The sequence below is a fragment of the Macrobrachium rosenbergii genome, chromosome 48 (assembly GCF_040412425.1).
Source record: "Macrobrachium rosenbergii isolate ZJJX-2024 chromosome 48, ASM4041242v1, whole genome shotgun sequence".
NCBI lineage: Eukaryota > Metazoa > Arthropoda > Malacostraca > Decapoda > Palaemonidae > Macrobrachium > Macrobrachium rosenbergii.
In genome coordinates, this window is record NC_089788.1 from 27,165,832 (window position 1) to 27,179,676 (window position 13,845).

Consider the following 13,845-nt stretch of genomic DNA (forward strand, 5'->3'; position numbering starts at 1 on the left):
CTAGTTGCCCTCCTCCAAGGGTTGCCAATCAGTTAAGTATCATCTGAGGTGAGGGCAGTTGCTACAAAAATGATATTTTATGATAAAATAAAGTACTCAGTGACATTTTTAGTGCCACAGATATCAATTCACGTGTTTGCCCAGCCTCACCTCTTGGCAAGACAGTTTGGAAGAGAAAATCTGACATGAAAACGGAATGGACCTATTGCTGCTTCAGCAACCTTGGGGACATGGTAGATCACCTGGTCCTACCTGTTTTAATTGTGTTTTTGAATTTTGTTGGGTCGACTACTGGAGGCAGTATATCTGCCTTGGCAGTATGTACAAAACTTTATTTTATCATAAAAATATCATTTCTCTTTTGTCCTCTTTGTAATGGGCTTGGATGAGTCACTTGTGGGAACTCTGACAGATCATCAAGAAGTTTGTACCTCTGGGCAGACTACATCAGGTCACTGCTTCAGTTCTGTCTGGGGTCAACTGGTAAAGCAGAAAAGATATTTCCTGACAGTTTGTCTTGAAAGTCAGCTACGAAATCAGAGGAAAAATAATTTTACCAATAATTGGTTTTTTTCCTAGGGATGTGGCTGTCTCCTGAACTCTAACCAAAGGTTGCACTCTGCTATGCATCAGATCTGGCAGGGAGCCCTTCTCATGAACAAAATGATATTTTTTGGTCCCCAATAAAGTTTGTTCATACATAAATGCAGAAATAATTGATTGCCCTCCCTCCTCCCCTCTTCAATTTTTTGTGACAGAAAATCTGAATCAGAAAATGGGAATGGGTCCATTCAGACAGCATGATCCCACTGGCCTACATAAAGAAACGAGGAGGAACCCAATCTATTTCGCTGTGCAAAGCAGCCAAAGACTTTCTTCTATGGAGAATAGAACAACAGGACCAGGTCTTCTGAACAAACTTTATTTTATCATTAAAATATCACGTTCTTCATGGACGAACTTGAGTTACAGCAAACAAGTTCTACCAAGAGTGGACACTCAATCCACAGGTGTGCACCAACCTGTGGAAGAGGTGGGGAAACTGTCAGTAGACCTGTTTGCAATGTCAAGAAACCATGATCTCCCCCTGCACTGTTCCCCAACGCCAGATCTGCAAGCTTGGGTGACAAATGCCATGTTGCAAGATTAGTTGGATCTCGATGTCTTTGCCTTTCCTCCCTCCAGCATAGTAAGGAAAATGTTGAGAAAGTTCAACACCCACAGCAATGTATCAGTGACCCTAGTGGCTTCCTTTTGGCCACATAAGGAGTGGTTACCGGACCTTCTAAGCCTACTAGTAGACTATCCAAGGCTTCTACCTCAGAAGAAAAATCTTCTCAGACAGCCCCATTTTCTTCATTTTCACCGAGGCGTATCCACTCTCACTCTGCTAGGCTTCAGACTGTCAGGGAGCTTGGCAGAGCGTAAAGGTTTTCAAGGAAGGCTGCAGAAGCTATTACAAGATGTAGGCGACAATCTTCTGCTGCAGTCTACCAATCGAATTGGACAGTCTTTTGGAGCTGGTGTTGAGGCAGAAATATATTGTATCATCTTCTCAGACAACTGTAGCTCAGATTGCAGATTTTTTGCTGTTCCTCAGATCCTCAAAAGGTTAAAGCCATGTCAACCATCAAGGGATGAAGAGCAATGTTGAATTCTGTCTTTAAACACAGAGGAAAAAACCTTTCATCAAACCAGGACTTAAGTGATTTAATAAAGTCCCTGAATACTAGTAAGCAAGATAGAAGTTCTGGATCTTGCTTGGAATTTGGATTTGTTCTCAAATGGCTCTTGGGCCCATCTTTTGAGCCTCTAGAATCCTTTTCTCTCAAAGATCTGATTAGAAAGACTCTTTTTCTGATGGCTTTAGCAACGGTTAAGAGGGTTAACGAGCTACATGCTTTTGATAAGAGAGCAGGCTTTTCTCAAGATGACACTATCTGCTCCTTGACCTTAGGTTTTATGGCGAAGAATGAAGACCCTTCTAGTCCCTGGCTATGTTCCTTTTCAGTCAAGAGCCTGGCTAACATTTTAGGTCAATGGATCAGGAGAGAGTCCTCTGCCCAGTTCGATCTCTTCACGAGTATTTACAAAGAACCAAGGGAATTAGAGGTTCTTCTCCGAACCTGTGGTGTTTTGTTAAAGACCCCAGTCATCCTGTTATCTAAGAATGCCTTAACATTCTTTTTGAGGACTGTGATTTCTGAATCACACTCCAGGATCCAGGAAGATGTTTTCCTTTATGCAAGGTCAGGGCACATGGAAATTAGAGCATGACTTCTTTGGCCTTCAAACGTAACCTATTGCTGACTTCTCTCCTGCAATCCACGTATTGGAAATGCAAATCAGTGTTTGCAATGTTTTACCTGCGTGATGTGGAAACAATTTACGAAAATTGCAGTACTCGAGGCCCATTTTTTGCAGCTGGCATGGTGTTGGGTGAAGAGGGATAGGAGAAATTCCTTGATTTTTCCTCTATCCACTCTCTGTGAATGAAGATTGGTGTTTTCTTGGGAAGCCTGATTGGTATTGTGTCATGAGTGCCATCAGTCGTTTTGAATTTTATCAAGTTTGTTGTGTAGGTTTTAATTTTATTTGGTCATATTTTTGTACTGGCCCAGGGCAAGGGCACACACACATTTCGATGTGTCTTTTTGGATTGTTAGTTTTGGCAACCTGTGACAACTACGTTGCAAAGCACCCACTGAAGTAGAGGTGACTCTTGGCTCTACCGCCACGCCACTACAGGTTGAGAGGAGCTCTGACCAGAGGCAGTACCCACCTACTGTAGCTCCCTCACCAGTAAAGGTTACCACAAGCACTTCACGATGCTAGCTAAATTTTCTATTTCAAATTCATCTCCATCCCTAAGTGTTTTTGAGTAGTTTTGTCCATGTAACCCACCTCCTGTCAATGAGGGATTCAGCTATTTAAGTATTTGGTAAGTTACGTATATAAAAATGACATTTTTGTAATAAAATAAAGTTTTATATATACTTACTAAATGATTACATGATCAGAGCTCTCCCTCCTGTCCTCTCATGGACATAGAGCATAAACAAACTGAGCTCTTTAGCTGTGTTGTAACTATTCTCCCCCGAAAGTGGGCGAGGCAGTATAACTACACCTTACACAAACGAGCGCTACCACGAATTTTAAATTTTGAGCTGCCGTGTAAAGTAGAAACAATAGCTATGTAGTTATTTGGTAAGTGTATATAAAACTTTATTTAATTATAAAAACGTCTTTTATTGTCTGCGACACTAATTTAAGGTAATGCCTCATTAGATAATTTCTCTGCAAACCCATTACAGTACCTCATGGCCCAGAAGTCTAGCAGCTGCAACTTCCCGTATGTGTAGCAAGGTAGAGGGTGGGGATCATCTTCCCATTGCTCTTACTGGACCAGGAAAGTGACATTCCTGAGTTGGTTCAAAAGAGTACCCAGATTCCTCCCACCGATGGGAAAGTGTCCTATGTAAATAATGAAAGTTTTGTATATGTGTAGAAACAAACATAAAGTTTTAAAAGTAATTTTTATTTTTCCTTGCATACAAACCTGAAGTTCTTGTATTTACTGCCTACTTTAGCCACCCCTCCCCCCTCTTGTGGCACCTGGGCTGGAAGGCACGGTGGAGTGTAGACCAACCGCAGAACAGCTTCCCCCTACCTGTCAGTAGTTAATTTCCTTGTCAGTAAATTTGAATGACTGTTTTCAGCTCACGCTCAGAGTTAAATCTTATGTAAAGAAGTTAAGGTTTATATATTAGGAAAAATAAAAATTACTTCTATATTTTTATATTTTCGTACAGATGTTTTCCAATTCATTTGAATTGTATACTGAAGTGCACATGAGTATTTTATTTTCAGTTTTATTATTAATGGTGATGAAGGATTGCTGTCCACAAATTGTAAATTTATGAACTACTGCATATCAAGAAAAGCTTCTTGAGTTAAATTGTTGTTAGGATCTTACATTAGTGCCTTGCAGAAAGAAGATTTTGAAACGGTTTTCAACTTTCTCATCTCATCTTTTGGTAGTTATGCTAAATTGCCTGCCTTTTTGCTAATTATAAACTATATAAAACCTATGATTGCATTTAATGTAAATGTAGTTTAATACTTTCTTCCATAACCATTTGAGTACTAGTTTTTTAGGCAATTATTTTTTTATTACAGGTATGCGAGGAATCTGCTTATCCACCTGACAACAAGTAAGAATCTCCTCGTGCTTTTAAAAACTAGATTTTATGAGATTGAAGTACAGTAATGGGTAGAAATAATGATCACTAACTCTTGAGTAGATGTCAGTTAATAACAAAGTCAACAAAAAGAAAACAGCGGTTCCTACAAGAATACGTACCATTGCCTTTTAAATAGAGTACAGAATTCCAGCACAAGCTGGTAACAAGGTAGTTAACTGATGACAAGTAAGTTAGTGGAAGGATACTTCCCACCCACTTGTTGGTAACCTGACACATTTCATTGGCAGTAGCCAGTTTTTCTGTGCAGCCATGGTTCATGACTGGCTTGACATTACAAGTACTGTTTTTATATATCAGTGACTTACCAAGTAATTACATAGCTACAAGCTTCCTACCATGGCAGTCTAAAAATTCAAATTTCGCGGAGGCCCTACCATCGCTTGTGTTGGTGACAAGATCCCACCCACAATTGGGACTGATATGTACAACTCAGCAGAGAGCTTCAATTTGTTTTCTGCCAGCTCCCGACTAACATTAGTTTTGTGCAGTCATTTTCATCATTTTTTTTTTATATTTGTTCCAGTTACCTTTGGTGAAGTATTCAGTTTTTGTGTGGCTTTTGCTTTTAGTTATATTGTTAGCTTGGTTAACTTTATTGCTAATTAGTCAGGATGTCAGACTCTAGTTCTTCAGGCTTATGGTATTGCACTGAGGGTTGTAAAACTAGGTTAGTTAAATGTGTTAAATGTAGGGGCAGGAGTGTAATAAAGATCTTAATCGTTCCAAATGTCAGGATTGGGATGATCAGTAGTGGAGAGTATGGTAGTCTCACTCAGACAGATTGGACAGGGATAGAAAGAGGAAGGTGGCCCTTAGAGCTGAGAATAGGGCTAGCTTAGAGGCTATTCCTTTACCTTCTGTGGCAGAAGATAGCACTATTTCTTCTCCTCAAATCCCTGTTATGTCTCCCATCCTTAGCCCTCCTACTTCTTTACCCCATACTCCTTTACCAGGTTCCGGTGCTTCCAGTCTCGACGCCATCGCCAGCCTCGAATCTAGGTTTGACCAGAAATTTGAGTTTTTGGCCAACACAGTCATGGAGTTTGGTGTGTCTAAATTTTAGAGTTTTTGTGAAGAAAGCTTCTAGTGTTCCTAGTGCAAGTGTAGTGCAAAGTGACAGTGTTGTGCATGTTGAGGAGGTGGCTGCCCATTCCACTGGTGATCCAAGATGAAGGCCCCTGTCCCACTCCCCTGCACCAGGGAGAAGACACAATGGAGGTCCAAGGGAGGCTGGTGCAGTTTGCCCACGAGTAGTCGCCCCCTCCGTCGAGCCTGTTGCTGGTTCCCAGGCTGCAACAGAGCGCAACTGGAAAGACGTCTCGGTTAGTGTGAACTGTCTGTTGTCGGACTTGGATGACTCTACTGTACAGGCAGTCCTCGGTTATCGGCAGGGGTTCAGTTCTGGGGGTGTGATGATAAACAAAAATCTCCACTAACTGAAAATCATGATTTCCAGCGCTTTTTCAACGATTTTTGGGCTTATTGGCACCAAAAAGTGCCGATTTTTGGTTATCGGCGCCTCTGTTAGGTATGTATTGGAACCAATACCGAATTATCGGCGCTGATAAGCGGAAATCGCTATTTTCGGTGCCAAAAATTGCAATTTTCATCGCCAGACAAGCCCCATAAAACCGGATCGCCATTAACCGAGCCCGCCATTAACTGGTGACTGCCTGTACTCCCAAAAGGAAGCGCCAGCAGCGCCGACCATCCGCCTCTCATCTTCTGAAGAGGCACTCCGCTGTGGTGGACGGCTCACCTCCTCCCGCCAGTATTAGCCCTCAGCCCTCCTGCAGCTTTGCTGTTCTGCCGCCTCCCATCTCTTCAGCACGTCCCCACCAGTCCTTTTGGGACAGTCCGGAGCCTCTCTGGTCTCCCAAGCTCCCTGTGTTGGTTCCAAAGCATTCAGACCCATTTGTCCCCTATTTCGTCAGATGAGGAAGAAGCTGAACAAGAGTCTGCCCCTTCATCAGCTTATTCTAGTTTACTGTAGTTCTTTTTTTAGCCAACTTCCCAGATTTTGTCAAGTCTGCTTCTCCGGATTCACCTGCTTCGACCTTCCTTATGAGGAAATGAACTTTTGATAGTGCTTGCCTCCCCATGTTAATTCTTTTCTCTTCCTCATCAAGGTTCTTCAAAAGGTGGATGAGTGGTTGGCCACAAAGAGGGAGCAAGGCAAAGCTACCTTTGCCTTCCCTCCTTCCAGGCTTTTGAAGAAGAAGTACCACTTTTATGCCACTGGAGAGGCTCCTTCCTTAGGAGTTTCTGCCTTCTCCCAAGGGGACTTCTTTGGTTTGGTTGATGCAATGCGTTGTTCTGCGTTCTGTTCGGCCAAGATTATGTTTTCCTCTCATGATCTTGACCACCTCATCAGGAATCTCTTTAAGGTCTTGGAGAGTTTCTGCTTCCTTGATTGGATCGTGGGGGCTTTGGCGAGAAAGATCAAAGACTGTCCAGGACTAGTAGAGGATTTTGCTTCCAGCTGGTAAGGAGTGTTATCTTGCGCCAACAAAGCTGTCGGGGACGGTTCTGTGGAGTTCGCCTCCCTTTTTTCAATGGGGATTTTGAAAAAGCGGGAGCTGTGGTGCTCTTTTGCCATGAAAGGAGTCACCACAACGCAGAAGTCGGCCCTCTTGTTTTCTCCGTATGACAAGTCCCATCTCTTCCCCCAGGACACCGTCAAACAAGTTCTGTCTGCCCTGCAGAAGTAGTCTACGACGGATCTTCTGGCTCAGTCCACTAAGCACCCGAAGGAAGCTCCCTCAGTCGTAGCCAAGTCTTTCTCTCCTGTGCAGCTCCAGCCCTTTCAATCCAACCTGCGACCTCCCTTGAGGTCCATCAAGAAATCATCCTTCAGGCCAGCCGCCAGTAAGTGAGAGTTTTGCCCTTTACTCCCCAGTTGGAGCCAGATGGCATCTCTTCTGGAAGGAAAGGAGCCACAGAGGGGTGGAACCTTGGGTAGCCCAGGTACTGAGAAGGGGCTACTCCATTCCTTTCAAAGAGAAACTCATTTATCCAAGTCTCTGATCACCTTGAAGGCTTACTTGGCAGGGTCCGAGAACTTTTTGGCCCTTATTCACAAAGGGCCAGTAGGAGAAGTGTTGGACCAAACCTCCGAGGGTTTCTACAACTGGCTCTTAGTAGTCCCCAAGTCATGGCGGGGGCTGGAGACCCATCCTAGAGAACAGCGCCCTGAATTTGTTCGTTGTGAAAATGAAGTTTCACATGGAGACGAACTGCTCAGTCATGTCTTCTCTCCATCAGGGAGACTGGATGGTCACCCTGGACATGCAGGATGCTTATTTCCACGTCCCTGTCCATCCGGACTCCAGAAAGTTAATGTGGTTCGTATTTAGGGGCAAGGTTCTCCAGTTTCGGGCCCTATGCTTCGGCCTGTCCACAGCCCCACAGGTCTTCACTCGGATTATCACACCTCTTGGCAAGTGGTTTCATCTTCTCGGAATCAACTTATCCCTCTACTTGGACAACTGGCTTCTCCGCTCCATGTCGGAGGAACAGTGCACGGAAGACTTAAGAAAAACTCTTCGCCTAACACAGGAGTTGGGCATTTTGATCAACTCTCAGAAATCACAGGTGACTACAATCCCTATTTATGGATGATTCTGGACTCGTGAGCTTTTCAGGCTTTTCTCTCCCCCAAAAGGGTTGTATCTTGTCTCCAGACGGTCCGAGAATTCCTCTCTCTCTCGACTTTCTCAGCAGTCCAGTGGATGAGTCTCCTGAGCATGTTGGCCTCAGTGGAACAATTCATGAAGTTGGACAGACTTCACATGAGGCCTCTGCAATTTTATCTGAAGGCAAACTGGTGCAGAATACAGGCAGTCCCCGGTTAACGGCGGACTCGGTTAACAACGATCCGGTTTTATGGGGCTTGTCTAGCGATGAAAATCAGCAATTTTTGGTGCCGAAAATCACAGATTTCCGCTTATCGGCGCCAAGACATACCTAACACAGTCGCCGATAACCAAAAATCGGTGCTTTTCGGTGCCGATAACCCCCAAAAATCGCCGAAAAAGCACCAAAATCGCCGATTTTCAGTTAGCCACGATTTTCGGTTATCATCACACCCTTGGAAACGGAACCCTGCCGATAACTGGGGACTGCCTGTACTCAGTTGGACTCCTTCGTCTTCCCTATCACTTCCGAGATCAAGGAGGATCTTCAATGGTGGTTGTCCAAAGAAAGACTTCAAATAGGGAAATCTCTTTTGCCTCTGAACCCCAGCCTCGATTTTAATCCAACACCTCAGATCTAGGTTAGGGACCCCTGCTAGGGAGTCAGAGAGTCTCAGGGACATGGACAGTGGATCAGAAGTCCTTGCACATAAGTGTCAAAGAGTTGAAGGCTATTCACCTGGGCCTTCAGTCCTCTCTGCTAGTCAAGGGCAAGACTATAGTAGTATACACTGACAACACCACAGTGCTGTGCACTATCTGTGAGGCAGCGAAAGACCTTCTCTGGGCAGAGCAGAACCAAGTCACAATTATCCCTCGCTTTGTTCAGGGAAGATTAAATGTCTTGGCAGACGAGTTAAGCCGTTACCATCAGGTCCTGCCAACGGAGTGGACCTTATACCCCCTAATCTGCCTCGATCTATGGAAGCTATAGGGCAAACCTTCCATAGACCTCTTCGCGACGTCAAGGAACCACCATCTTCCTCTCTTTTGCTCTCCAGTCCCAGACCTTCTCGCTTGGGCAACGGATGCCATGCTATTGGATTGGACAGGCCTGGACATCTATGCATTCCCTCCTTTTGGGTTGATCAGGGAGGTGATCAACAAGTTCTCATCTCACTAGAAAACCTCAGTGACACTAGTGGCTCCATTCTGGCCTGGGAAGGAATGGTTTTCAGACCTGCTGCGACTACTAGGGGACTTCCTGAGGTTGCTCCCACAAAAGCAGTCGCTACTCAAACAGCCCCACTTTGTCAGGTTCCACCAAGGATTGTCTGCTCTGGCCCTGATAGGGTTCAGACTGTCAGGAACCTTGTCAGAGCGAAAGGTTTTTCGCGACAGGCTGCAGAAGCTATTGCTAGATGCAGATGAGTTTCTAGCAAGCTCTACCAGTTTAAGTGGACAGTTTTCATAGGGTGGTGCAGCTGCAATAACATCTCATCTTCTGAAACGTCTGTAAGCCAGATAGCCGACTTTTTACTTTACCTCAGGACTTCCAGGAAATTGTTTCCCTCTACAATCAAAGGATATAGGTAAAAAATTAGTTTAGTATTTAAGCATAGAGGTCTAGGTCTATCCTCTAATCAGGATCTCAGCGACCTCATCAAATCCTTTGAGACCTCCAAGCAAGAGAAGTCTGGTGTTGTCTCCTGGAATTTGGACATGGTTTTGAAGTGGTTCTCAAGCTCCTCCTTCGAGCCTCTCTGCTCGGTCTCACTTAAAAACCTCACTAAGAAGATTGTCTTCCAGGTGGTGTTGGCTACTGCCAAACTCATTAGCGAACTCCAAGCTATAGACAGGAGAGTTGGATTTTCACAGGGGGATGCTGTCTGATCTTCTTCTCTTGGTTTTCCTCACCAAGAATGAGAATGTTTCCAACCCCTGGCCCCACTCGTTCACCATTAGAACTTAATGAGCATTCTTGGGTTAGAGGAGGAGGAAAGACTGCTTTGTCCTGTGAGAGCCTTGAGGTACTACCTCCATAGGACAGAGGTTAGGGGACCTTCAAACAATCTCTGATGCTCTATGAGGAACCCTTCATGTTCCCTTTCGAAAAATGACCTTTCATTCTTTCTGAGAAGTTTGATTACTGAGGCACATTTTGAGATTCAAGAAGGTTTTCCGACCTTCAAAGTAAAAGCTCACAAGGTAAGGGCTGTCGCTATTTCTCTAGCGTTTCGGCATAAAATGTCCCTGTCGGCTATTCTGCAATCAACCTTTTGGAGATCCTAGTCAGTCTTCATTTCATATTACCTCAAGGACGTGGAAGCTGTATTCAAAAACTGTGGTTTGCTAGGGCCTTTATCTGTGGCTGGCATGGTGTTGAGTTTAAGGGAAGTCTGGGGGCACATTGTGCCTGGAGTACCTGCCAATTTTTAGTGGTCAGGGTGGTGGTTTTTATTCTAGTGTAGGTGACAGCGTTGTTTTTTATTCTGGTCTATGCCAAGGGCAAGGGGGTTCTTGCTCTGGGGATAGGACTCTCAGCATTCTATCCGGTTTGCCCATAATACGATTAGGGTGGTGTCATGAACCACACCTCGGTTCAACAGGTTCCATCATCAGTTAGACTAGACGGGAAAGACTGGCAGAAGCCGAGACAACAGCGGGGAAAGGGAACATCAAAACCAGCAAAATAACCTTAATACAGGCAGTCCCCAGTTTACGACGGTGGTTCTGTTCTTGCACCGCGTCGTAAGCCAAAAATCATCTTAAACCAGAAAGACAGCATACGACGCCAGAAAAATGTATAAAAATTTGAAACAAAAGTTATGAAAGCCTTACTTTTAATCCTTTGGCTATACTGCATGTTGTTTCTTGATGTTCTACCTACATTCTGATGTGGTGTGTATCCTAAAACTGGTGGTTCTGGAATGTAAAAATTTACGATTTAGTACAAAGTACATAGTAGTGCACTGTAAAGTAGTAATTGTAAAGTTCTGTATGCAATAAAGTATAGAGTACTGTACAAGAGTAAAATACATTTTGTTATACAGTAACACAGGTGTACGGTACTGTAATTTATACCAAAGAATGTATAAAAGATAAAAAAAAGTAAATTCCTTATTTTTATTTTTTAAACCCCGTGCTTCTTAACCCTTGAAAAATTTTGGTGTAGCCACATGATTGAGGGGATTCTGGAATGTAAAAATTTAGTATTAGTGTACATATAATACTGTCCAGTAGTCCTGCATGCAATAAAGTATAAATACAGTCAGTATTTTACAGTAGAATAATAAAATGTATAAAAATTATAAAAAGTTAGGAATTTCTTACCTAATTTCAGTGATTGTCAAAGCTGTTACAACCGCAGGCTAGGTTGGGGGAGATGGAGATTGTATGTGTGGGGAGCCTGCAATGATAAGGATAAAATTACTGCAGAGTATGTGTTACACTGTTCTGTATGGGTTGAGGTATTTCATAAACCTATGTTCAACAGTACAAAATAAAAAAATTAATTCCTTACCTAATTTCAGTGATTTTTAAAAGATGTAGGCTAGGATGAGGGAGCTCTAGTAAAGGTGCTGGGCGGTCTGGAATATTAGAATAAAGCTGTACAGTAAATTATTTTATATTTATCAAATGTACTGTACATATAACAATTTATAACATTAAAAGCAGTTAAGAATTCCATACTTTTAGTGGTTTGAAAGATTAGGCTACATGAGGAGGGGTGCGTACAGTTACAGTAGAGGTGAGGTCCAAGGTGCATGTCAGTCTGGAATGATAATGTACATGATAAAGATTAGATTAAAGTACTTCTGTACAGTATAAATATTACAGCATTTTATAAAATGTATAACAGTTTATAAAACAAAGTGTTCTTACCAAATTCTAGTGGTTGGCTTGCTTACTGGGATGGGCATATGGTAGATGGGAACAGGTGGTCTATGGTGGGGAATCTGCAGGTGCTTGGAAGTCTGGAATGAAAAAGATAGAAATGATACTGTACACAAGAGTATTTATTTTAAGTATTAACACAATTTAAAACAATGTATGCAATACAAATTTCTAAAAAGTTAAGAATTCCTTACCCTGGTGGGCATGAAATGGGTGCAGGTGCTACTGGTGCAGGTGAATCTGGGCTTGAGCAGGGGGCACCTGTCCTTTTTAGAATGATAAAAGATAAAAATTACTGTACTGTAGTGTACAGGGGTATGTATGCAATAAGCTATTAGTTTTATAAAGTGATTTGAAAGGAAAAAAGTTATGAAATCCTTACCTGATGGGGCTGGAGAGGAGATTGATTCACTTGAGTTGGGCCAGGAGGAAGCTATAACATGTGGATCTGGAATGATAATGATATAAAATTATGTAAAGTTACAGCACATACTAAAGCAGTGTGTACTGTACAGGTGGGTGTAGTGCAGTACACTTTTTGTAACATTTATAACAATTTATAAAACATTAAAAAAAAAAAGTTAAGAATTCCTTACCTAATGAAGTTGTAGAGGAGACAAGTCCCGTATCTTCAAAACCCTGGAATTCTTCAGGGGAGTCAGGACTGTCATCACTACTAAAGAGATCTGGAGTAATACCATAATGAAAAAAATTAGGTTATGCAACAGTTAATATAAAATTTTTACAGTAATATGTACAAACAATTTCATGCATGAAAATGATAAAAATGAAACACTTAGGAATTCCTTACCTGATGGAGCTGGAAATGCTGCTGGGGTAGGTAGAGGTTCAGGTTCAGATTCAGATTCAGAGTTTAATTACATCATACTTAACTTCCATGGTGATGCTCTTCGTCCACTTCGATGCACTACCATCAGAAGTATTCTGCCATTTTGGAGACTTCACTAGTGAAGGAACAATTCACAAAAAACTGCAGCAATGACAAGCAACAACGAAGGCGCAGAACCTAGCACAACAGAGGCAAACACGTGAGTGAGCAAGCGATTTTATGGTACAGTATTGTTATGCGTATTGTTATGTACGCCTGCATGATCGACCCAGGAAGGCCATTGTCCGGTCAACTGCCAATGCAGTTAAAGTACAGAGCGCACACAAAGTGTCGTAAAAAGCCTCGAAAAAAAGTCGTAACCTTGGAATTTGTTTTAATTATTGTAACCAGAAACTGATTTTTGATGAATACTTTCAAACCAGAAACAGATTTTTTATAAATATACGTATTTGAAAAACGTCATAAACTTTGAGTGTCGTAAGCGGACCGTGTTGTAAACTCAGAACAAGCGTCATAAACCGGCCTGGATTTTTTGATGAATATATCTGAAAAACCGTCGTAAGCTCAGAACGTCGTAAACCGGGGACTGCCTGTACTAGTTTATTAACATTACGTAATATACATATTTACAATTGAGTCAAGTCATAAATAACAAAGATGTAGCAAAATTAGTTACTTGAAAATAAAACATTATTGCCCAAGCAAAACTATCAAAACATCAAATCAAAGTAAACACTCAAGCTACATCAAGAAAACACAAACATTACAGACAGCATAATGATTACAAGTAGCATCAATTATTAACATAAATAATGGTATAACCAAAAATATACAAATATCTGACGGATGACTAGGGTTGAGCCATCAACTCATCCTCAAACCTGACTGAAGTTCTCATCCTCAAAAACTGTAGAGGCCAACAGGTGACAGCTACCTGGTATGAAACGAGTCCATGCTGCTATGCTGTCTAGACCCTGACTCGATGATTACCCAAACCTGATTAACATTCTGCCGACGAAAGCAACAGACGTTAACCCTAAAGCTAAAACAAAAATAAGCACCACCAGGAAAGGAGTGCACCCACAACGAGAACAATCATTCCATACACAAAACAAGCAAAAAAAAAAAATTTTTTTTTTCTTCAAAACCCCCCCACTGAGGTTGCCACAACCCCGCTAGCCAAAACAGAACCAAATCC

General features: G+C 42.4%; 1 protein-coding gene across 5 annotated transcripts in view; it reads left to right on the forward strand.

Annotated features, from left to right (window-relative positions):
• Positions 1-13,845, forward strand: part of LOC136831316 (acid ceramidase-like) — a 182,331-nt gene that overhangs the window by 29,530 nt on the left and 138,956 nt on the right. For 4 of the 5 annotated variants that reach the window (XM_067091513.1, XM_067091517.1, XM_067091515.1 and 1 more), the window contains exon 2: positions 4,180-4,214. In XM_067091513.1, the coding sequence (XP_066947614.1) occupies positions 4,180-4,214 (35 nt within the window). Of the gene's footprint in view, positions 1-4,179; positions 4,215-12,747; positions 12,847-13,845 lie in introns of those variants that run through there. The other variant, XM_067091514.1, reaches the window with a different exon arrangement.